The sequence below is a fragment of the Epinephelus fuscoguttatus genome, linkage group LG15 (assembly GCF_011397635.1).
Source record: "Epinephelus fuscoguttatus linkage group LG15, E.fuscoguttatus.final_Chr_v1".
Taxonomy (NCBI): Eukaryota; Metazoa; Chordata; class Actinopteri; order Perciformes; family Serranidae; genus Epinephelus; species Epinephelus fuscoguttatus.
The window spans coordinates 4717447-4743563 of NC_064766.1; the positions used below are offsets into that span (position 1 = coordinate 4717447).

Here is a 26117-nt window from a genome sequence, read left to right on the forward strand (position 1 = left end):
TAGCAGTGTCCCAGTACGTAGCATTAGCAGCCGGCCCCTCAGCTGTATCCCGGCAGCAGCGTTAGCAGCAGAGAAGCCAGACTTGCTCGAACAGTCCGTTGGAAAAACGAAGATCAAGGACGCGGTGACGCAGCCCTGCCACGGCAGCCGCCCGTGGGCAAACAAATCAGTCTCCAGCGTGCTGCTGTCCAGCAACCTCGAATCTGTAGGGGAGGGGGGGGCAGACACAACTCGCGGCAGTATTTTGAATTTGAGTGCAGTAACCGTTTTGGCCACATTCTTACATACAGCGCCTTTAAGCTTGTGTTAACCACAGACCTTATTTCAGGCATCTAACCAAAAACCCATAAAAAAACAAACAAAAAAAAAAACAACTGACTTCCAGACAAGGGAACCAGGAGTGGCAAAATGCTCATTCATTTCCAGGTTTTAGGACTCATTCCTGGGGCCCTCCATGAGAGTGCATGATTCAGGGCGAGGGAAATATCAGGGGGAGGAGTTGTAACATCAGCAACAGAACATCAGCAAGCAATTTGCTTTGATCCAAGAAATGGAGGAAAATTTTGTGGACCTTTGGGAGGAGCATCAAAGCCTATTTGATGCTCCCTCCAAGCAAATCAGTGCACAAATACCTTGGATTGGAAGCTTCTTATGGACATACATTTGTGGTGGGAAGAACTCCTGTCCTGCATGTCGTCTTGCATCTTTTGCCACATCACTACCTCTGTGTGTTTTGTTGACCAAACATAGTTTGGAGAGCAGACAGACTCCTTGGGGATTCCTCCAGTTATATGTCAGTAATACATACAGTAATTTGTGACTCCTCGTAGCTGATCACTTGTATGATGTGCAAATGACTACAAATGCAAGATACACCATTATAAGAAAGACACTAATGTAATGTAATCAGTAGAGCAATCTGACAACTTTGAAAGATGTATAGTTGCCAGTAGGACACAGAACAAATTATATATACACTGAATAAGTCTAACTTAGTGTAGCTTATCCCTTAATCAACATTATAAGGATATGTAAAATCTAAAACATCATTTAGTCTGTATGTTTAATAAAACATGAAAGACGGCATCTTTTCATTACAAAACTCAGCTTTAACTTATCAAAAGGATAGCCTGCTCTCTCCACAGATGATCAAATATCAGTGCTTTGTCACGCCCCTCAGAGTGTGATACTGACACCAATGGCACCCTTAGCATCTTTATGAGATGTACTGGGCTTTCAATTAACTACAGTGTAAATCAAATTGACCATCCACAGCAATACTTGACACTGAGAGCAGCTGACGTAATATGTGGATAGCTGATTTTCCTGGACCTCAGCCTCCCTTAAAAACACATCTACCTTTTTCTTCAAATTTACATATTCACTATGATAGAGCACAATACTGAACAAACCCACAGCTGCATCACAGCAAGCTGTATCAGGAGTCTGCCTTCCTCCTGTTTGTGTGTTATTAGGCCCAGACTTTATTTGCACAGTCCTCCTCCCTGTGGTGCCAGCAGGGGTTGATGGGAGATTATGGCATGTGGCTGTGAAGCTTCAGTTTAATCCACTCGATTTAAGTGATGAAATGGAGATGTTAATGTAGGGTGGAAGGTACGTTAAAGAGGGATTTTACGCCTTCAAACATGACATGAAGAAGAGGGATCATATTTTCAGGATTATCAAGGAGGACTGGCTGCACTCCTCCATCTCTCCTCAACAGCTCGTCCTGGATGTTACTGACTCATTTCATTCTGTGGATTAAAATAGATGGGAGGCGGGAATTAAATGGGAAAATATTCTAGTTTTGGAAGTTTGGGAAGACAGCTCTGCGTTATATGCGATGTTTCTTCTTATTTATTCATCAAGGTCAGTTTTTAAGGGACAGTTCACCCCAAAACCAAAAATACATATTTTCCCCTTTACCTGTAGTGTTACTTGTCAGACTAGATTGTTTTAGTGGGAATTTCCAAGTGTTATATCAGCCATAGAGATATCTGCCTTCTCTCCAGTATAATGGAGATGGCACTCAGTTTGTGGTGCTCAAAGTGCCAAAAATTGCATTTGAAAAACTCAACAGCAATGTCTCTTTCCAGAATTCATGACTTGATTACTCAAGATAATCCACAGACCTTCTTGTGAGCAGTTTCATGTAGGAACTATTTTATTTCTACCGAGCTAAACAAGCATTTCTGTTAATCAAATGAATTCACTTTATTCTTCTTGGGCTTTAGCTAATAACACGACATGATGCAGTTTCTGTGGTAGTCTGGGCCAGGTCCACAGCAAACATGCTGGACCCTATCTGATCCAAACATTTTAATTTTGCCTTCATCTGACCAAGGAATGTGTTGTCAGTGTTCATCAGGATTACCTTTTCATGTTCTTTGGCAAAGTTAATCCACAGATAATACTTGTGCCAAGTCAGAAGCAGCCAGTTTGCTTACACTTTACTTTTAAGGTGCTTTTTCCAAATTGGACTATATTTGCTTTAGATCTATTTCACTGTCTAAACTTGGTAAAATCGGTAAATGCTAGTGGCAGGGCTTATGGGATGGTAATATCAGTTAGTCAGTCCAGCAGTTGGTCCAGACTCAACAACCATTGGATGGATTGACATAAAATTATGTGCAGACAAGCATGTTTTCCACATGACGAATCCTACTGATGATCTCGAGACTTTTGACTCTGGCACCACCATGAGTTTGACATTTGATGTGTTGGGTAACATGTCTCACTAATTGGATGAATTAGCATGAAATGGGTTCAGACATTCACATTCCCCTCAGGATGAATCACAAAAACTTTGCTCCTATTTGAATTTTTTTAACATTTGATTTATGATCGCACACTTACAACATTTGTGACATTCCCATCAGCCTCATCTGTAGCTACTTTGTGTTTTCTGCCAATTAGTAAATGTTAGCAGGCTAATAAGCCCTAGTTTTTGCGGTGTGCACACACCTTTGGCACTAGTCTGCCCTTGTCAGCTTTTGTTTGTTTTGTTTGGACGACGTTGAATCTGTGTCAAAGCTGGCAGAGGCCACAGATGAAATCACTCGGATTGCCAGTTCAGCAAAGCAATACTGATATTGATATTAATTGATATCAAATCAAACATGTTATATTATGAAAGATAAGCATTGAGCTCTTCAGCAGAAATGGTTCATAATGGTTTGTGTTATTGTTAAAACTGCTCTTACTTTTATTGCATTTCACACAACACTAAGAAAAAATTTGAACATCCACAACCCCCGTCTCCCTCTAAAGTCCCATCCCCCTCCTCCTGCAACTCCATCTCCCTCCGAAGGCCTACTCCCCCTCCTCCATTACATACTCATTACGTCTATGATAGACGTAGGCGTTGGCAAAGTAACGTTACATACACAGAAGAGGAGAGCGAGTGTAACGTTACAACCAAGACAGTCAAACGCAACCCCGGAGTTTTAAAACTCAACCAGAGTCAGTGATGACTAATGAGTTATAGAATAAGGTTACAGTGCTAATGTTAGATAGTAGCGTTAACGTTACTAGCAAGTGGAAACGCACAAGGAAGATAACGTTTAAGTTTCAGAGGCTACGCTACAGTAGGCTAACGTTAGCCATTAGCAACTGGATGCTGTGTTGTCATATATACTGTTATGAACCAAACTGAACTTCTTTGTCATTTTTATGCGCAACACAAAAAGGAAATGACATTTTGCATACCCCAAGCAAAAAGAAACAAAACATATAAAAACAATTTGTGCAACATATAAGAAAGAACATATAGAGCAATAGTAAGATGAAAAGGGTCGACATTTCACAGTCAAAAACTCCACATCCTGAGAGCAAAACTGAGAGATCCTCTTCACATCACAGCACTATGAATTGTGTATATTGCCAGACCGCCACACGGAGCTTACCAGATGATGCAGCCTCCCTGTCTGCTCTATATAGTGTTAGCCCCGTTAGCTCAACACCAGAGTCTAATATGTTGCCATTCATCCATGTCTCAGTGGACACAAGGACGCAGCAGTCCCTCACTCCTCGGTGAGTGGATCTCCACAGTCAGATGTTGGTTCGTTCAGCATCAGTTCGTGTTGTTAATGTGCTAACTGGATAAGCAGAGTCTTGGATCCGTCCTGTCAATCTTCACTTTCCCTTTTTGAATGATAAATACAGACGACTGGCGTCTGCTGGTGTGGAGAGTTATTTTGTCTCACACAAATGCAAAATGTATGTGCTAGTTGGCCGTTGGCTGTCGTCTTTGTGGTATGTTCAGTGAAACTTTTTGGCCAAGAGACAGGCAATCTGAGGCAACGCAACAGTCAGCCTGGAGTTCTTGATGGTGTGTCTGGGCCTTTAGATGTTGAATATGGTGTACCTTCCCTTCTAAACATGAGCATAATAGTTTTGTTATTGTGAACATGTTAGCGTGATATTAGCATTTGACAGTAAAGATAAATTAGTTGATGAATAGAATGCTATTTTTCATCTGACTCTTAACTATCATAGTCTCTCCAATTACACTCACAATCTCACCTCGGGGGATGGAGCACTACAAATCCATTGTTTGCATGTTCACCTTCAACCTTTATTTATACTTGAGAGATCACTGAGGGGCGACCCTCATTTACAATGACATCGACTCACTTACAGAAACAAATTAAATGTGGGAACTGCTGCATCCTGCCAGGGTGTTATTGTGTTGTACTATAACTCCCCTCCGAACTTAGAGGGGAAACAAGAGGAGGTCTGGAAAAAGTGAGACCAGCCTTCCAGGCTTCCTCAGGAACACACACACACACACACACACACACACACACACACACACACACACACACACATACACAAACCCTATTTGAACTTTCCCAGTACATTGCCCTGAGCAGTGTGAGCTCTATCACTGCAGCCTGTGTTGCACTGAGACATCAGAGTGTGAACAGACAGTGTTGGATTAGCTGAACTTGCTGCAGCTGGAACAAATACTGTAGGTAACTATTATATTATTACTATTATACTAGTATTTCCATTAAACTGTATTTGTGTAATTATAAAAAACATTTTGTTTAACTAACTTCCTATCTAATTTAGATATACACAAGGGTCATATGATGTCACAAACTGGAAATTGGGGGAATGGTGTTTGTCACCTGTTGTGGAATAGCACAGAGCTTTTAAGAGATGATGACATTTTAGTAAAGATGATAGTAAAGATGAATTAAAGATGAGGTTCAGGACAAAAAAAGAGACCATGCAAGGGATATTCACTTTGCCAACATGACAATGACAACATGAAAGGCCTTCTTGAAATAAAAAAGCGTTAAAGCTCTTCTGTGTGGGATCAGAACATTATCTGGAGTTGGAACTACTCGTGGTGGAATCAATAAAGATCAAGGTTTATTCCACACACACATATATATATATATATATATATATATATATATATATATATATATATATATACATATATGAAGAGCAAGTTTTATCAAAAGGATAGCCTACTGCTGCTTTATCCCCGCGCCCCTACACACACACACACACACACACACACACACACACACACACACACACATACAGTGGTGGAAAAAAGTTTTTCACAATCTCAAATATTATCAAGAAATATTTGTGGAAAAATCTTTTTCGTGTTTCAAAAGGTGTGGCTGCATTAGACAGATACAAACAAATACAAATTATATTTTTTTGTTTATTGTTTACAAGAAAAACTAACAAAACTAAATTCTTGACAGTTTCAATATGTCAGTTCTCAACATTGTCGGTATCAAAGTCAACAAATAACAGAGAATGTGTTCAAAACTGAACAAAAAAATAAATAAACCATCACATCATCAAATTAATATTTAGTAGTCCTGCCATTGGCACGTAGTAGAGCTCTAATCCTGGCTGGCATGTTCCCCACGAGCCTTTCACACTGTTGAGGGGTAATCTTGTCCCATTCTTCTTGAATTACTGCTTTTAATTCTTCTAAATTCTTTGGTTTATGCTTTGAAACAGACCTTTTGATAATCCACCACAGATTTTCAATGGGGCTCATGTCCGGGGATTGAGCTGGCCACTCTAAGACCTGGATACTGTGCTCCTGCAGCCAAGTTCTTGTTGAAACATCCAGTTTTTACCTCGACGGAACAGTGCACGTGCAGAAGGGAGCATGTGGGTTTCGAGAATGGTACAATACTTGGTAGAGTTCAATGTGCCATCACAGACAGTGAGATGACCAACACCAGCAGCACTCCCCAAACTATGATACTGCCTCCACCATGCTTGACAGTAAGTACTGTACATGCTGGAGATAATGCTTCGCCTGGCCTTCTGTGTACCCTCACATTAGTAGGAGGAAGATAAAGCTGGAAACTGGACTCATCTGACCACAAAATCTTCTTCCAATTCCTGGCTGTCCAGTTCTTGTGTGCCTGGGCCCAACGACGCCGGGCTAACCTCTGTCTCTCATTGATCAGGGGCGTCTTGATAGCCTTGTAGGACCTTAAACCATGATCTAAAAGTCGGCCACGTACAGTGCAGGTGGAACACTGGACACCAGTTTGGTTTGACCACTGCTGCTGAAGCTCCTGTGATGTCATTCGGCGGTTTTGCCTGCACATGCGGATCAGGATGCGGTCATTTCTTGCTGAAGAAACCCTTGGACGCCCAGATCTTGGTTTGTCTTCCAAGCTGTTGGTTCGTCTGTATTTCTGCAGAGTGTATCCAGCTGCTGAAGGACTGCATCTGCACTTCCTGGCTATCTGGCGGCAGCTGTACCCTTCCTGGCTGAGAATCTTTATCTTCAGGCGCGTTTCCTGCGTTAGGTTCCTTGTTTTAGCCATTTTTGTGTCTGAAGAACTTTCAAATGTGCTGGCTTTATGCAGACACGAAGCTCGGCAACAAAAATTGTGTCTTTTAATAAAAAGAACGACCTTCATCACTGGTACCAAAATGACCCAATACTCAAAATTTCTTATGTATTTTTATGGAACCAATCAATTTTAAGTTTTTAATGGCTTTTTTAGGATTTATTTAGTATTTTGGCTGTGACTGTACTAAAAGAAATTGCACTTGAAGACCTAAGAGTGATTCTTAATGCAATATTTCACAAATGCATGGGGTGTCCGAAAACTTTTTTCCACCACTGTATATATGTATATATATATTTATATATGAATATATATATATATATATATATATATATATATATATATGTGTGTGTGTGTGGTTGTGTGTGTGTGTGTGTGTGTGCATGTATATAGTATAACATAGTAATCTTTTTTTTATCCTTTAACTGATAGGACAGACAAGCGTGAAAGGGGGAGAGAGAGAGAGGGAGTGACATGCAGCAGAGGGCCACAGGCTGGAGTCGAACCCAGGCCGCTACGGCCTTGTACATGGGGTGCCTGCTCTATCCACTAAGCCACCGACGCCCTGATAGCATAGTAATCTTAAAGCTGCCCTTACCTTTCTTGCATTTCACACAGCTAGGGTGACCAAATGTGAGACAAGGAGTAGGTTTGTGAGTAGGGTTGGGACTCATTAGGATTTTAACGATTCCGATTCCTTACCGATTCCTCTTACTGATTCCTACATTATATTCACTATACTTGCTATACTTTAACAAGTATATAATAAACACAAATGCAATCATACAAATACAAAAACTTTATTCTAACTGTTGCACAGTACAATTAGATGAAAATACACATTTGTGTGTGGTGTGTATTTCAGATTTAGAGCCTGTATCATCTCCCTGAAAATATATAACAACAAAAAGTGATTCTCTGATTTCTACAGTAACACTATTACCTCAAATTAACCACAGCAATGTAATAAAAAATACTTATATGCATTCTTGCTTGGCCACTGTTATTTACGTGACAACACCTGAACAGAAGACACACACACATTGGCTGTTTGTTTCTACCACTCCCTTCGCTGGAAGTCTCGGACCTCCAGCCACCCGTCTCCGCCTTGAGTAAACGCTGAAAATTAAATTAAAAGAGGGAGACAGGTGTCTCCTATTTTATCTTATTTTGTTATATTTCTACCACTCCTCTCGCTGGAAGCCTCGGACCTCCCACCGCCCGCTCCAGTCTCAAACACGGAGGTCTCCCTCTCCGCTGAGCACCCACGGTGCACGCCCGGCCTGTTAAAGCCTGTAACTATAACAACTGTGTGACACAAACTCAGTGCTTTAGTGATTAGATAATGTCTCGGGCTCGGTCGGGTTCGGACAGAAATATGCGGCCCGTGCCGCACTCTAATGGAAATGCACATGACCTTTTTTTTTTTTTTTAACAATCTAGGAACCGTTTGCAGGAACCGTTCACAAGCAAGTCCACAAGCACTAAGAGAAATGGTACTACACCATGCCTTAAATGTTTGTGACTAATTTACCACTAAATTCAGTGCATCTTAAGCCTCATTGAGAACAGAACCTTGGAAGAGAAAGAGTCCACAAGTCATGTTGGAAGAATGGTTTTCAGCCTCAGTTACTATGTCAGGTTGGACTGAGCGGATTAAGTTCATACTCTGCGAGTTTCTGTTGTGCGCTGTTTGTCACTGATGAGAGGAGGCTGTGGGGAAGTTTAACATAGAAGATAAGCTGTGTTAGGAAATATAATGAATCCCAGCGACTTAAAAAAAGCTATGTGTCAGTGTTAACTTAAGCAGGAAATATGGTTAGAATGTACCCGTTGATGATGCTTACCAAATATTGGTGCAGTACCCAAACATAACTTCCAGACTTAACAAGATGTAAAGTTCATCCTGCATGAATTCTTGCTTCGATCCAACACTTCCAGCTCTTTAAAAAATTAGAGGTTGGCCTTGTTTAATATTGTGATTTATTTTGAAAAGGGATTCATAAGATGAGGAACATCTGAGGCAGATTTATAATGCCTAACTCCTGGTTGCTGCATCGTTGTGGCTGTGTGAGTGTGCATGACTTAGATTCCATCATCTCCCAAGTTCACAAAGGTATGTAACCCACGTGTGCAAAGTGTGGGCCACTCAAAATTTGTGACCTTGCAGACTTAACACCACAATTGTACAGATGCACGACAAAAGCAGACTAGGTTTATTTTAGCTAGCACTGCTAACATTAGCATTGTTGTTCATAGTACCAAATCATTATAGACCCAACAAACATTACTGAGGGCTTCTGTTTGACAACAGTTTTGGTACTCAGTGCAAAAAACATGTATAACTAACAGGCTCCTTTGTCACCAGCTGCCATGTCAGAAGTTGAAAAGTTTGTGACGTAGCTTCTGCTACTTCACAAAGATGGTGACTGTTGGGGAGCGTATCTATGTTTTCCGGCTTCTATGTTTCCCGGGTTCTATTTTCCCCACTTAACCCTGCAAAAAAGGGTCTATGTTCCCCGCTTACACAAAAAAGGTTCTATGTTTCCCGGGTTCTACGGCTGGATTAAAAAACCTTCTGGAAAGGATATAATTGCCCAGATTGCCCACCATAGATCGCCCAAAGGGTAAGTTTCTCATTGTAATTTCTCCCCATTGTGTTCCGTTGTGTGTGTTTAGAAATAACATACTAATGCAACTGCTATGTTTCCTGCCTTTTTTGGATAAGCGGGGAACATAGAACCTTTTTTTTAGTAAGTGGGAAACATAGAACCCTCTTTGGTTGAGCAGGGAACATAGAACCCGGGAAACATAGAACCTGGGAAACATAGAACCTGGGAAACATAGGGATGACCCCGACCGTTGAGGGTGAGAAGTGTCCCTCACTCCATACTTGGACCATTTGAGTGTGCCAGTAGTACACTGCATTTTGCCGTAGCAAGCAGTGTGGCCGCACTCAATGCACTCAAACTATGAAGTTTTTAGTACAAGTATGAAACACACACTGCCAGTCTGAGGTTATAAATCAACTAGTCCACACTGAGGAAGTATAGATGATGTTATGCTTTGCTAGAGAAGACAAAATGTGGTGCGTTATATAGATACAACATTAAGTTGTTGTGTGATGGACCTACTGCAGGAAGCATATTGTAACATGAATGAAAGGCCACTCCTCAAGGATCTACACATAAAATAATACAGCAGTGAATTAGTACTACACTTCCATAATGCTGGGGAGCTGCATACTTTCATCAGACCCCACGTCGGCCAAATACCCATCACTTTTAAACGTTTTAAACGGGGGCGGGGGGTTGTGTAATGGTTGTGTAATGTTATTTCTACAGTCTATGGTAATGTTTCTGTGAGCCGCATTATTAATAACTAACTCAGAATGCTGCATTGTTACCTTTTGATGTGCTCACCAGAACCTGTGATATTAATATTAGTTACCAGTCAATTAAAAAAACACACACACACACAGCAGTCAGCCCTTATAACCTTCCAGCTATAGTAAAAAAGCATTCTCCATCCAACCAGTAAGTGATCATGTCCTCATTACAGGCAGCAAAGCCCCAGGACAACTCCAAATGTCAGGATGATGAAACTGTGCATGTGTGTGAGAGAGGAGCCCGTGTATATCTGTACTCTACAAGAAATTGGTAAAAAGAAAAAAAGAAAAAAAAAATCCTGAATTAGAACTAGTACTTTATTACTTTCCTCGTTAGGCAACTTTCACTAACTGAGAGAAAATTTTGCTGAGGACAGCTGCCACGTCTCAAACTCCTCACTGACTTTGTATTTTTCATGTTTTATTTTGTTATTTTATTTGTCATGTATTTTTGTATCTTCTGCGTCATGTGTGCTGCGCAAGCAAACCCATACAATATGACAGATAACAAGTTGTGCACATCAGATCGTTGGTGGACAACACGTCCATGGGCTTACCTGTTGCTGTACCTGGAAAGGTCGTGGGCCAGGTTCCAGGTCAGACTGAGAAAATGTATAAACTGGCCTCCTCTACTAAGTATTCTTCTAACAAATGTCCAGTCACTGGATGGACTCAGGAGCAGGATGGCTTTCCAATGTGATACTAAGAACTACTATATCATTATGTTTTTCACTGAGACTTGGCTTGATCCTTTGGTCCCAGACTCCGCCATTTTTCCAGAGGGGTTTTCTATTTGCCACCAGGACAGGACAATACAATCATGGCAGACCAAAAGGGGAGGTGTCTGCTTCATCATCAACAACCAGCAGTGATCAGTGGGAAGATGTGGAGGTGATTTCTTCGAGTTGTTCTCCTGACCTACAGCCCCTTATGATCAGATGCCTACCTTATTATCTCCTAAAGGAGTTTACATTGGTCATTCTCACAGAGGTGTACATTCCACCATACGCTGAGACCACCCAAGCCCTGCACGAGCTGTATGGAGCTCCTGACAGAAGAGACCTCATGGCCAGAGGCTTCTTTTACTGTGGCTGGAGATTGTTCCAAACTGAGAAAAGTCCTGCTGAGATCTCAGCACATCAGCTGTCCTACATGTGGTAACACTCAATCATATACGACTCCTTTCTGTAACTTAAGGCCTCGTGTCCCCTTCAGCAAATAAGATAATGTCTTGAATCTGCTTCTGCCTGCCTATAGGCAGAAACTCAAATATGACCTTTATATGACTGAAGTCTGACATTTTTATTGCCGGCGACTGCTTCACTGTTATTGTGTTACAATCCACTGCCCCAACCTGCCTCCTAACTGGAGTGGTCAGCAGCTTCCTTGTTTACTCACATCAGCACATTGGTCACGTGACGATTGCAGCCTTCCAAAACATGTGGGTTATGTATGTATTACCAGCTCATCATTATGTGGGATATGTATGAATGTTGGTGCATTACTTTTCATGGGAAAGTGTACAAACAGTGCATGAGAACAGCCTGTTGAAAGTAATGAAAAAGAGATAGAGTGTAGAGAGATAGATTAGAGTGTTTGACACACAGCACAACAGCTTCTGCTGAGATATGGCAACACCACAAAGACAAACCACACGCAGAACTGAAGTATACAACACATTCTCACTCCAAACTCATGAAACGCCAACGCTTGGTCAGTGGCTCTACACGTCAACATTTGATGCGCTATGTACCCACCCTCCTGCATCAGTTGTGGACACCCGGGGAAGCATGTCAGGCATGTTTACTTAGCCAACACAAGAAAAGTAAAATAGCTCCCCTGACTTTTAGGTTCACATGGATGTATGTTAATCTATTTTTTCCCTATGTTTCCCCATGGAGTTATTGTGTAACCTCTTGGAAATATTTGTCAGTTGAACAGCCTGACGAGAGTTAGTGGTATTTCTTGCCCACAGCTCCACTCAGCTCCATTCTGCTGCTGCTGAAAGGCGATTAGGAGGCTCACCAACTAATCCAAACTAACAATATACACACTGTAAACCCAAATAAAACAGTTCTGGAGCTAGAGGACAATTCCTATACTCTGCTTACCTCTAAATAACAGCAGTTGGCATCCAGTCTGTGTTTGCACTTATAGCTTAAGTCAAAGTTGATGAGGTTTGGATGGCCAGTCACTTGTGCAGAGTTTCTGCGCTGCAGATGTGTCACCTCTGCTGTGAATTCATTTTTTACAGTGTAAGTTGGAGCCTGCAGGTCTGACTGTGAAATGCCACACAGCTCTGTAGACAGCATCAGTCACAGAAGGCAGAAAGCTGGAGTTAGGGCTCGATCAGTGGCATTTAGACTGAACTATTTCTTCTGTTCAACATACAGGCTGTACTGTGCCATCAGCCATCTCTGTTTCTGAGATAGAAGTACAGTGATTGTTTTTTGTGTTTGCATGCGTGTGTGGTTAAATGGACTACAGCGCTTCAAAAACAAAGTCACTAACTGCTGCTGTTAAGTCAGTTAATTCATGTCCTGGTGGAATTTATTGGATAATTCCATCAACCTACTTCCATTCCTGTTTCTCACTTTAAGTGTGATCAAATATTGACACCTCATGAGAACATTAGTATTCAGGAAGCAGATACTTAGCCTACATAAACTCTTGTAAATCCCAGCTCACACTGTTTATAGTTAGTGACAATCCCTCTCGAGCTGTGTGTGGACAAGTGCTATATGAAGTTGAATGAATGCTCTGTTGTATTTTATTTTTAGCTTCCCTGAATCTGTTGTTCTCGCCATCTGCAGAGCTGCATATTGTTCCTCCATTATTACAGCAATTATCCATACACTGATACACATTAACAACATGGACATCACACAGCAACTGATCCATACAAATAATTGGCTAAAAGCAGCACATTATTCAGAGTCAAAGTGAGGGATTTTGACTTTATGTTCCACTGAAGTCCCAAATTTTACATTTTGGCAGGTAGGTGTTTGGTTTGTTGCGTTTAGTTCCGATGCAAGCTCACAGGCAGGGGCGTAATTTAGCGAGGCAAAGGGGAGATGTTCCCTGCACTTTTTCAGAAGGCAGTATTAGACCGTTCCACTTTTTAGAGACAACTAATGTTATAATTAGGGCTGCACCGACTCAGAATTCTGTCAGTTATATCAGATTTAGCTGTTCAATACAATTATTCTAAAATGTGTTTTTTTTTTCTTTTTATCCATGTAAAATTTTAAAGTTTGAATGGGCTAGGATGGATGTTTAGTGTGACAGTGGCATTAATGTAATGTATTAAACAAGCTAACAGCCAATTTTAAAGGGACATTGTGTAACATTTTCAGTTGTTTATTGGCAAAAATTGATGTCTGCATTCATAAATATGTCATCATTGGTGTACTATTACCTCCTCCAATAATCTGACTTATTCTTGTAAAAGGAGAATTTCGGATTTGTTTGTACATTGTGCGGGCAAGTCGTTTGGGGAGTTCCATAACATTTCGCCATCTTTAGAATACATCTGCCAGCAAGGGACATACAGCCCGGCCGAGAGCCAGGCCAGCGCTGCGTGACTGAGAAGCCGAAGGAGAGGAGCAAGAGGCGCTTTGCTACTACCCCGGCACTGCTGCAGCATAACAAAGTCCCACTCTTTAAGCATAATGCAGGATTATACATATGCAGCAACCTCCTCGTCACCAAGAAAGCGCAGAAGGGAATCAAAAAGGCAACATGACCGGCAAATTCAAAAAACGAGGGTCAACATCGGGGTAGCCTTTCCCAGGTGGAGAGAGCTGCTGAAGGAGAAAGATAATGCAATCACAGGCCAGTGCCGCTGTTAGCTGGGAAACGGCTAACAGCGACAAGTGGCTCAACCTCTCAAGCCTTATCACTCTCCTCACATCACTGTGCCGCTGTTAGTGGCGTCACATCACAGTGATGCAAGGAGATGGATGAGGTGTGTGAGGTTGAGCCAGTTGTCAGTTGTCAAAAGACAAGACGTGATTGGTTTGTTTCGATTTACACCCGCCCCAACAGTCCTACGTTGTAAACACAGCCAGCATGGTGAGGAGGGCGTTTGTCAACTCGCGTCGCGTGTGTCTGTGTAGGAGCCTGAATGAATACTCCATGAAGTATCGGATGACATGGTTTCATCAATGTTATCATAGCTTTTTGGTACACAGCAGCTACCATAGTTGCAATACGCATTTGAAAAAGTGAGGCGCTAGAGTGCACTATCCGTTTGAATGCAATATATGATTTCAGCGTTAGATGGGAGAAATTCCTACACACTGTGGCTTTAATGAATGTTGACAAAAAATGTTTTGTCAGTGACCATTTTCTATGACGAAAACGATACGATGACAAGCTAAAAATAGATCTTGATTCAGTAGAACTAAGACCAAATATATGCTTTATTTACGTTGATAACATGAGACGAGACAAGACATGACATGATGACAATGTTAGTGGTAAACTATTGGACATTAAAAGCAAAGAACAGCCGTGATTGCAGTTATCTTCAAATGCTGCATGAGTGAACTCAAATAGTCTGCACCAGGATGTTTCCCTAGTCAGCAAAAACAGTCACGCCTCAGAAGCGTCAGCCGTTGGTGCAAAGTGTTTGCTGTAATTCAGCAGTAAATAATCAGTGTGTGTCTGACTGTGGATGGTGGAGCTGCTGAGTGGATTTATGGAGTTTGTTAGTTGCATCAGTGGCTGGTTTGTTAGCTGCTGAACGGCAGTGGAGCAAGCAGCCACTGGCTGCCAGTCTTCACAGCTGATCCCCGCAGGACTCCACTCAGTCCAGACTGAAGAAGGTATATGGGTTGATGCTGAATGACAGGCACGTAGGAGGTTCAGTTATCTGTGAGAGTAGCTGTGCTGTACGGAAACAGTCTGAACTCTGACAGATGAAAGTTAAGTTTTAATCACCAATTACCTATGGAGTGAGTCAATATATCAATCAGTTTCATAATTTCACTCCCAACTTGTCAAATACCTTTGTCAGTGGCACTCGGCAGCAGACACTGACACACAGAGGCACCCCTAGCAGCAGTATGATATGCACTGGTTGGCTGCAATTTCTCATACTGTGGGCAACTACCATAATATAAAGAGCAAGAAAGTCCACACAGGGTGGTTGAGAATGGTGGGGGATGGGTCAAACAAACTCTGGACTTACACCCAGAAGACCGTGCTGTTCATTTCACATGTGAAAGTATGTCCCATACTCTTAGATCCTCTTCTGCAGTCCAACTGATATTACCATCTGCCCGCTTGACTACCACAGGTTCTAGAGCCTTCAACACCATGACATTTGCAATATTGACTCCCTGTCCACTTTCAGCTCCTGTCTGAAAACACACCTTTTCAGGCTGGCATATTCAGTTTTATTTAATAGAGACTTGCAGTAATGATGTGTTTATTATGATGATTTTATACCTAATTTTTATGAATATGACTTTGTCTAGTTATTTTATTAACTTATTATTGTATATTACTGAATTGTTTAACTTTAAGGTCTGTGGATACTTTGCTGCTTCTTTTTCTAACTGAGTCTTTGTCAGGTGACCTTGAGTGCTTTGAAAGGTGCCTGTAAACAAAATGCATCATGATTATTAATCACAGAGGCTTCCAGTAACCAGCTTCTCATTCACACCTTCACAGAATCCAAAGTTTCGATGCATTTTGAATTTAAGTAAAACTAAAGGAGCTTGAGAGATAGTAAAATGTGTACCTATTCAACATGGTTCAACTGTGACAACTTTGTAATTTTTTATGTAGCCATACAATATATCTTGTCATGATTTTTCTGTCTTCTGCCTTCTCTTGTCCTGTCCTACATTTTCTTTTTTTTCATCTATTTGTTTTCTCTGTACTCTTATCTATTCCACTCAGATCCAGGAACCTCCCCATCCAGAGTATCTTCTTCTTTTTCCGCTGCAGTGGACGGCAGCACTGAGTGTGTGCCACAGAAGAAACTACACACTAACAGCAGCCTGCTGTGTAACCCGGACTTCACCTCCTGTGCAACGGCTCCACGCTCTCCCAGCACCTTACCACGAAGCTACGTCACTGCCGCTCGTGCAAGCAGCAGGGACAGCCAGCTGGACAGCCTGATGATGCAGCACTCTGATGTGGAGAGGAAGAAGGAGGTGTTTTTGGACCACCTGAGGCAGAAGTATCCTCACCATGCTGCCATCATCATAGGACACCAGGAGCTCATGAGGGAGCAGGTGAGGTTTAAAGCTGTGCTGGTGTGCATTAGCTACCAGTGTTGAACAAAAAGGATATGTTGCTGCCCTCTGTTGACTTTCTCTCCACAGAGAAAGATTTATCAGCAGATCCAAACCTTTAACACTGCAATAGTAATTACAACAATACTGCAATACAAGGAAAGCACTGCTCTCATGAAACTTCCCTGGGCAAATACAGTGTGTTTTAAAGAAGACTATTCCATGATTATATTTTTTCCTCTGACTCATGAAGGAAAGTGAAAACCATGTCCCCAAGATGCTGACCCATTCATTCCATTGAGTGCATCCATCAAACAGGTTTTCTGGCTTACTTTAGACTTAAAGTTTTTTTGGGGCCCTTAGAGCATCAGCACTTAGGTCCTAAGTAAATATCAAAAAGCAAAGGCAGCAAAAAATACTCACATTTATGAAGCTGGAGCCTGGAAATGTTTTTGCATTACAAAGCGACTTGTGACTATCAAAATAGTGGCAAATTTATTTTCTGTTAGTTCAATAATTGACTCGTAGTTCCAGCTGTTGTTGTACATTTTCATATGTTTTGAGTGTAAAATCTTAATTTGTAAAGTAACAAGTAACTAAAGCTGTCAGATAAAAGAAATGCAGTAGACGTAGATGGTGACAATGGAAGGAAAAACTCAGATTTGTACTTACAGTACCTGAGTAAATGTGTTAAGTTACATTTCATCACTGGGTGCAGTTTATGTTATATTATCTTTATGAGTTTGTGGGTATGACTTGACCTGTGACTTGATTCACCTGACCAATGACATGATTCGACTTGCTTGACTTGTGGCAAGGACTTGACTTGACTTGCTTGATTTTTGCCACAGTGACTTGGGACTTGCTGGAGCCTTGAACGTTATTAGTTCAGACTTGCTGATGACTTGCACTTGTGTGACTAACTGCCACCTCTGGTGTTCATTGTTCAGGAGGTTTTTACCAGGAGCTGAATTATCCACAGAGGTCTCTTCTCAGACCCGGTTATGGTTTTACCATTAAAAACACTCCATAAAGCAATTTCAAGTTACAAATCAATGTTTCTCCTACCCTTTTTGGTATGTTGGAGACATTCTGCTTGCCCAGCACCCGCTAATGTGTACTCACATTTTTTTTCTGAGAACTTAATGTGTGCTCACATTATTTCTGATCCAGATGTTCAGGAAGTTTTTGCCATGAGCCGCGTTATCTGCAGAAGTCTCTTCCTCTCCAAAACAAACAGACCAGGTGATTTAAACCAGTAAAAACATTGCCTAAAGCAGTTTCATGTTACAAATGAGTGTTTCTACAATGCTGTATGGCATATCAGAAACAGGCTGCTAACCAACACCGGTAAACACCTTTTTTCTCTGGTAACTTAAAATCCAGACATTCAGGAGGCTTATACTGCGAGCCAAATTATCTGCAGAGGTCTCTTCTTCTCCAAACCAATCAGACTAGGTGATTTAAACTGCTAAAAACACTGATTAAAGCAGTTTCATGTTAAAAAAAAAAATTCAGTATTTTTTCCAACACTTTTACAGAAGGGCTGCTAACTATGGTGGCCAATGTGAAATTGCAAATGGCCCTATTATCTAGAACCACTGTTTGGTTTTTCTGTTCTGGGCCACTGTAGAACCCTCACTCCATATGTAGATATAAAAGGCTCATTCAAAGGTAACAGAAACAAAATGATTCTTATTTTCAGGTAATTATATACTCAAGAAAACATACTTATTATAGTTTATTCCATTCCTGCCAATATATCCAGCTAAACCCACTGGACCTTTAACTTGTATTTAATCTCCACCTTATTGTATCACCTGCACCTATCTGGGCTAAAACTGTGTTCACTGGTCTGAAGTCAGTGTGAGGTGCACACATTCTCACCGCATATTCCTCCCCTATAAATATCAGTTTACGGGTGGGAAAAGGCGTACACACATCTATATCTGGCCCCAGATGTATTAACGATTTGAAAAAATCCAAACCTATCCCTTTAAGCAGTCTGCTGAAACTAACAAGGCTGCCTGCTGGTCTGAGTTTCTCATTTATATTTCCTCTAAAGCAGACCTAGAAGCACTTTAACTTTGGTGACCTGCTTCTCACCCTCATTTCACATTACTTGACATCTCAGATGAGGTCCAGAGCATGAGAGGACAATTACACAGGGGGATGCTGATGCTCTCACAGCAGCCTGAAATGTTGTCAGGGACATCCTGTATACAACAGGAACTTGGGCTTTCAGCACCAAGAAAAGCAGTCGAAACCATAATGCTAACTTCTCAGATGTGCCTCTATGGATCATCCAGCTTCACCTTTCCAACTAGATAAGATTCTAAATGCTAACCTTTCTCATGTGGACATGATCATTGTGTAGTGATGTGCAGATGTGGCCTGAATACTGTAAGACAGTATCAGTACACTAATGGCTGCTGATATGGATGTAGACTGTGGGGGGATGCAGAGGACATGCCCTCCCTTAATATTAAGAACATGTGCATTTGTTTTTCCCCATAACAGCAACATGAAAGTAGCAGAGGACTCCTCTCTCACCTCCTTAACATTGTCCACCACCTCCAAACTTCTCTGTCACCTATGCTGCAGAGACTCTCATCCATGTACTTGTAACATCCAGCTCAATTACTGCAACAGTATCCTCTACAGCACCACAAACTCCGTCCTTAAAGGGAAATTTCAGTTTATTTCAACCTGTCTCCTATTGTCCTAAATTTGTTTCAAGTCACTAGTGACATAGAAATAATAGTTAGCATGTTAGCTGATAGCCTAGATACAACCGTAGCGTCAGACCTGTTAAAACGTAATTGAACGGGCTGCCCTTATTTATTTGAGCCAGAATACACTGACGAAGAGCTTTGTGAAATTGAAGAACGGAGGAGGAGAGAGAGAGAGGCACAACAGGTAGAGGACGACAGAGGAGGAATGGCTGCTGCAAGGCAGCGTAGCTCTGGAGATTGGTGGTGTAACGTTACCTGTGAATGCTGTACCCCATTGCCCACAGAAGAGGAATACCTCTGTTGCACACACTGGTAAGATAAGACAACACGTTTACATGTCGTTTTCTATATGTTCTCTGACATTTATCCTAACGATATGAAGCGGTCTTTGTGGAAAAAAAGCTTGTTTAGTGGACTAACTTTGCACTTGAAAGGTTGCCCGTTCAATTAAGTTTTAACAGGGCTGACGCTACGGCTGTATCTAGGCTAATGGCTAACATGCTAACTATTATTTCTATGTCACTAGTCACTTGAAACAAATTTAGGACGATAGGAGACAGGTTGAAATACACCTAAATTTCCCTTTAAAGGAGAAGTACGGTATTTTGCACTTTGAGCTCCATTTCTGGGTTGTTTATGATGAAATAGAGTGGTTAAGACCAACATTTTTTACGATTGCTCCTTTTCGGAGAATTTGGCTTTCCCCTGCCTGGCTTAACAATGCTGTCTATGGCCATGTGTGAATCTGTCCTAAAACCACCCTAAATGTTCATTTTCAAAGTGATGAAACTCACCAAGTGGTCAGTGGTGTTCGTTGATGTTCTGACATAAAAAAAGTAGCAAACTGTGGTTTCCGTGGTGATTTATTTGACATTTTGTAATCCATTGGTTTTCTATAGGAAGCCTCATTGTCCGTTGGTAGAAATCCCCCACTGGAAATGGAAAGGGGGTTGTTTACGACAAGGTTGTAGTCATTGTAGTATTTTAGCTCAGTGAAATTGCCGGCTCGACAGTGCTGTGTGTACTCCCGTACATGTGACACCATCACCCCAGTCCTTCATGACCTCCACTAGCTCTTGGTTAAACACAGAATAAACTTCAGGATTCCACTCACCACCTACCAGGCCTTTAACAACCTGGCTCTCCCCTATCTCTCTGACCTCCTCCACCAGCACTGCCCCTCCTGATGTCTCAGCTCTGCTGATGCCAACCGCTGTCAGATCCTTAGGACTTTGTGCCAAACCTTTGGTGATAACAGCATTTTCAGTGCCCACCTCCTACTATGGAAGTCACAGTAACCGCATCAAAACGCCCCAACGCTTACAGCATTTAAAAAGGGCCTCAAAACCCACCTCTACAGACTCGTTTTCCCAAACTACCCACCACCACCACTCCGCCATGTTTTTAATCCATTGATGACTGAATCCATTTTAATCTTTATTATCTATGTTATCTATTAAAGATCTTTTTATACAGTACAGGCCAAAAGTTTGGACACACCTTCTCATTCAATGCGTTTTCTTTATTTTCATGACTATTTACATTGTAGATTCTCTCTGAAGGCATCAAAACTATGAATGAACACATGTGGAGTTATGTACTTAACAAAAAAAGGTGAAATAACTGAAAACATGTTTTATATTCTAGTTTCTTCAAAATAGCCACCCTTTGCTCTGATTACTGCTTTGCACACTCTTGGCATTCTCTCAATGAGCTTCAAGAGGTAGTCACCTGAAATGGTTTTCCAACAGTCTTGAAGGAGTTCCCAGAGGCGTTTAGCACTTGTTGGCCCCTTTGCCTTCACTCTGCGGTCCAGCTCACCCCAAACCATCTCCATTGGGTTCAGGTCCGGTGACTGTGGAGGCCAGGTCATCTGCCGCAGCACTCCATCACTCTCCTTCTTGGTCAAATAGCCCTTACACAGCCTGGAGGTGTGTTTGGGGTCATTGTCCTGTTGAAAAATAAATGATCGTCCAACTAAACGCAAACCGGATGGGATGGCATGTCGCTGCAGGATGCTGTGGTAGCCATGCTGGTTCAGTGTGCCTTCAATTTTGAATAAATCCCCAACAGTGTCACCAGCAAAACACCCCCACACCATCACACCTCCTCCTCCATGCTTCACAGTGGGAACCAGGCATGTGGAATCCATCCGTTCACCTTTTCTGCGTCTCACAAAGACACGACGGTTGGAACCAAAGATCTCAAATTTGGACTCATCAGACCAAAGCACAGATTTCCACTGGTCTAATGTCCATTCCTTGTGTTTCTTGGCCCAAACAAATCTCTTCTGCTTGTTGCCTCTCCTTAGCAGTGGTTTCCTAGCAGCTATTTGACCATGAAGGCCTGATTCGCGCAGTCTCCTCTTAACAGTTGTTCTAGAGATGGGTCTGCTGCTAGAACTCTGTGTGGCATTCATCTGGTCTCTGATCTGAGCTGCTGTTAACTTGCGATTTCTGAGGCTGGTGACTCGGATGAACTTATCCTCAGAAGCAGAGGTGACTCTTGGTCTTCCTTTCCTGGGTCGGTCCTCATGTGTGCCAGTTTCGTTGTAGTGCTTGATGGTTTTTGCGACTCCACTTGGGGACACATTTAAAGTTTTTGCAATTTTCCGGACTGACTGACCTTCATTTCTTAAAGTAATGATGGCCACTCGTTTTTCTTTAGTTAGCTGATAGGTTCTTGCCATAATATGAATTTTAACAGTTGTCCAATAGGGCTGTCGGCTGTGTATTAACCTGACTTCTGCACAACACAACTGATGGTCCCAACCCCCTTGATAAAGCAAGAAATTCCACTAATTTACCCTGATAAGGCACACCTGTGAAGTGGAAACCATTTCAGGTGACTACCTCTTGAAGCTCATGGAGAGAATGCCAAGAGTGTGCAAAGCAGTAATCAGAGCAAAGGGTGGCTATTTTGAAGAAACTAGAATATAAAACATGTTTTCAGTTATTTCACCTTTTTGTTAAGTACATAACTCCACATGTGTTCATTCATAGTTTTGATGCCTTCAGTGAGAATCTACAATGTAAATAGTCATGAAAATAAAGAAAACGCATTGAATGAGAAGGTGTGTCCAAACTTTTGGCCTGTACTGTACATATATCCTCTTCTGTTTGATTTGATTTTGATTTCACTTTCTCTTGTGTCCAGGACGTCAGCTGTTCCACATAAATACACAAAAAAGCATCTTTGAGACCTAAAAACTCTATATGAGTCAGATGTATAATGGCAGGGGTAATATGTTACAAAAATAACATGTTACAGTAATATCTTACCTTTTAGCAGTAACAAAGTAATATAATACATTACCAACAGGATTTGGGGTAATGTCATTACATTTACAATGTCATGTAACATGTTACCACCCGAAATAAACTGTTCATTGTTTTTATTTTCCATTCATCCACACTGATCCACACTGCTCCACTTCCACTCATGTGCCAACAGAAAAAATATCATCCAAAGGTTGTTGTGTGTTGTCATGTCATTATACACTACATTACAGAGGGGTGCCAGTGATCGGCACATCTGGGTCATGCCTTACTGTGCGTTGTTTTGTTCAGTGTATTTCTGTTAATATGCCTGCAACATCTTCAGCGTGTCCCATCCTGCTTTCGCGTCCTAAGGCTGCCTGAAAGCAGATGGGATAAGGAGCTAACCTCCTATAATTTTTTTCCTCGTCCGGGTGATCAGCACATCTGGGTGATGTTAGTGTATGTTGGATGTGTTTCCATTCACATTCCCTACAACTACAGAGGAACGCCGGCACACAGTCAACTCTCTTTCCTGTGCTGCTGTAGCTAACCGGCAGACTGGGTGATGGCAGGTGTGTTTTTGCACTCCCATGTAGTAATTTGCGCTCATCATAGTGACTTACTTGTTGTTGTTTTTTGTGCTAACCTAAATATTTGTTTGTGTTTAGTGTTTCATATCATAGGCCCACAAATACTTATATATCTATCTATATCTCATAATTATTAGATTTTGATCCTCTGCCTGACCCTCCCTGTGTCCAAGGCTATTCATTTAATCATTCTATATCATCACGTTATTACTGACATAAGCAGGGGATTTTAACACAAAATGGTACCCACTGCAAGTGAATGTATGAATGGGTCAGACCTGTGCAGCAAATGAATGAAATGAAGTGTAATAAAGTGGAGCTTCTGTGCTTTGATTACCAACATGTTAACAACATGACCATCATCCATTTAAAATGAACATTAGCTCTTCTGAGCTCATTTTGGTGAAAGTTACACAAAAATAGTGTAATAAGCAACTTATTACTTTGCACAGAGAGTAATAATCAATTCAATTCAATTTTATTTATAAAGCCCAATATCACAAATCACAATTTGCCTCACAGGGCTTTACAGCATACGACATCCCTCTGTCCTTATGACCCTCACAGCGGATAAGGAAAAACTCCCCAAAAAAACCCTTTAACAGGGAAAAAAAACGGTAGAAACCTCAGGAAGAGCAACTGAGGAGGGATCCCTCTTCCAGGACGGACAGACGTGCAATAGATGTCGTACAGAACAGATCAGCATAACAAATTAACAGTAATCCACATGACACAATGAGACAGAGAGAGAGAGAGAGAGAGAGAGAGAGAGAGAGATGCAGGTAATGACAGTAGCTTACAACAACATTATTGAAAGTAATAATATTATAGTTATAGTTCTGGCTACTGCGGTACAATATGTTGAAAGTATGTATTAATATCTAGTGTGACAATAGTCATATGTGTATAATAACAGTAGAAGTATGACTAATGACTAATGATGGCAGCAGCAGCAGGAGGCATCTGGCAGGACCACGGCAGCAGCACAACCACACACGTCACGCTGTCCAGGCACCGCTGCGATATGAGTTAATCTGAGAGACAGTGGAGCACAAAGGCTCCGGAGAAGAAGCTGAGTTAGTGACATCCAGAATGGCTGAGTTAGCAAATTGTGAAGTAACTTGTTACTTTTAAATGAAGGTAACTATTAATATGTAATGTATTACATTTTGAGAGTAACTTGCCCAACACTGATTATTATTATAATTATTATAAAAGAAACCTGTGCCCTTGGCTACGGGCTATTAAACTACTGCCTACCATGACTACTGACACAAGTTAGTTACACGGCTAAATTGCCTATTACCTTAGTCCGGTACTAGAGTAGAGAGGACATAATGAAGAAAGTATGTGCCCATATGACGTTTGCTCTGCCACTACAGTGGGATATGCATGAGTTTTCCTGTTTCCAAATTCCTTGCTTTGCCTTTAAAATGATATAGAGTGGAAGGGATGCTTAATTAGTGATTTATGCCAGTCATTACCCATTAATCATTATCTTGAAATGGAATTTGAATTGAATTATCAGTAACACTGGGTGGTAAAAATGGCTCCCTGGATCTTTATTATTCTTGCAGTCCAGAGGAATATTGTGTTTTGGTGCCGGTGCAGTGCTGAGCTATTGAGTGTTTGCATGTGTAGCGATGGGAGATAATGAGTACCTTTCATTGTATTATTTCAATGAAGAAGTGACAATTATAGGCTACTGTTTTGTTGTATTACTTTAATTATGTGTCTGGGGGCTGACTAGAGTTATCCTGACTTACTCCATGTGACTTGTGTCATGCCATGAAGTTGTCAAGTTGGTCTGCTTTGCTAGTCAGACAGGTAAAGCCAGCATTATTTACTGAGGTGGAGTTTTGTTGTAACAGTGCACCAGCAAGAGGGAGAGCGAACCAAGCAAAGAGGGGTGTGGTTTTTCAGTGCACCTGACTCTGACAGAGAAATAGCCTGCAGATTGAAACAAAAACAGTTTATAAGAGAAGAAGAAAATATCTAATTTGGTGTGAAGCGCTGGGACTGGATTTGACCCCCAAAACTTGACTTAGCTGGCGTTGGACATAAGATAAATTAACACTTTGACACGACAGCAACCCTCTGCCTCCAGGTAAGCTCGTTCAACTTGTTTGAATATAACTTCACCAAACAGTAATTCACTGACCGAAAGTCTTTATTTCTGACTGCTTAAAAGAAGTGAACATTTAGTTTGAAAGCAGCCACACAACCCAGCCGCGTTTCTAAACTTTCTGTTCTCTCACACACACTTGAAGCTGGTGTTGTGCGTTTGCCCAGCCGGACTAACGAGCTGCTGTATCAACACATGATTATGCGGGTTGTTCTGGTGTCTGCTGAGCTGCGACACGCTCCGCTCCGCTCTATGGAGAGGCATGGAGCACCAATCCCCATATAACATCTGTCAATTTCCTGTTATGTTGATTAGTGACATAAATTACACTATATCCAAAGTAATACAACAACCGAAAATTAAGCGCTAAGGTCTCTTCCTCCATTCGGCTTTAGTTCAATACGCCAAAAACGAGATGGGCTATTTTAATAAAATGTCGACTTGTAGCATGTCTATTTTCACCGGAGTTAGCACGATTGTTGAGAGAGTGCTAGCAAACTAGCCAGCTGTGTAAGAGATGATGTTTAACAGAAATAACTGACAGACTGCCATTTAATTACAGCCTGTGTGTGGTGTTATAGCTACGTTAATAAAAGAAGTAGCTAGATGTCCCTAGAACGCCACATTTTAACAGAGTCTCCATCACACCTGTACCTCCAGTGACGTTTACACGCCTGTGGGCACACGTGCATGACAAGAGTGGCAAGGTCTTGGCAGCAGATGATCAAGTGAAACTTGGATCTGCAGTTGCAATTAAAATATCTCAAAATGCATTCAAATGAGTCATAATTACAATGTGTCCAATCAATAACAATCTGCAATACACAATTCTATCTGTAAAGGAGATATTTTGATTAACAACGTGAGTGATATAAAGAATGTAGAAATTATTCTATCGTTATTCAGTTATTGACACTGCC

At 41.4% G+C, this 26117-nt stretch overlaps 1 protein-coding gene across 1 annotated transcript in view; it reads left to right on the forward strand.

The window, feature by feature from the left end:
- The window catches only part of LOC125902777 (sickle tail protein homolog), a 152329-nt gene that overhangs the window by 37590 nt on the left and 88622 nt on the right, over positions 1-26117 (forward strand). Inside the window, exon 2 of the mRNA XM_049599366.1 lies at positions 16150-16487. Within this exon, the coding sequence (XP_049455323.1) occupies positions 16150-16487 (338 nt within the window). The remainder of the gene's footprint in view (positions 1-16149; positions 16488-26117) is intronic.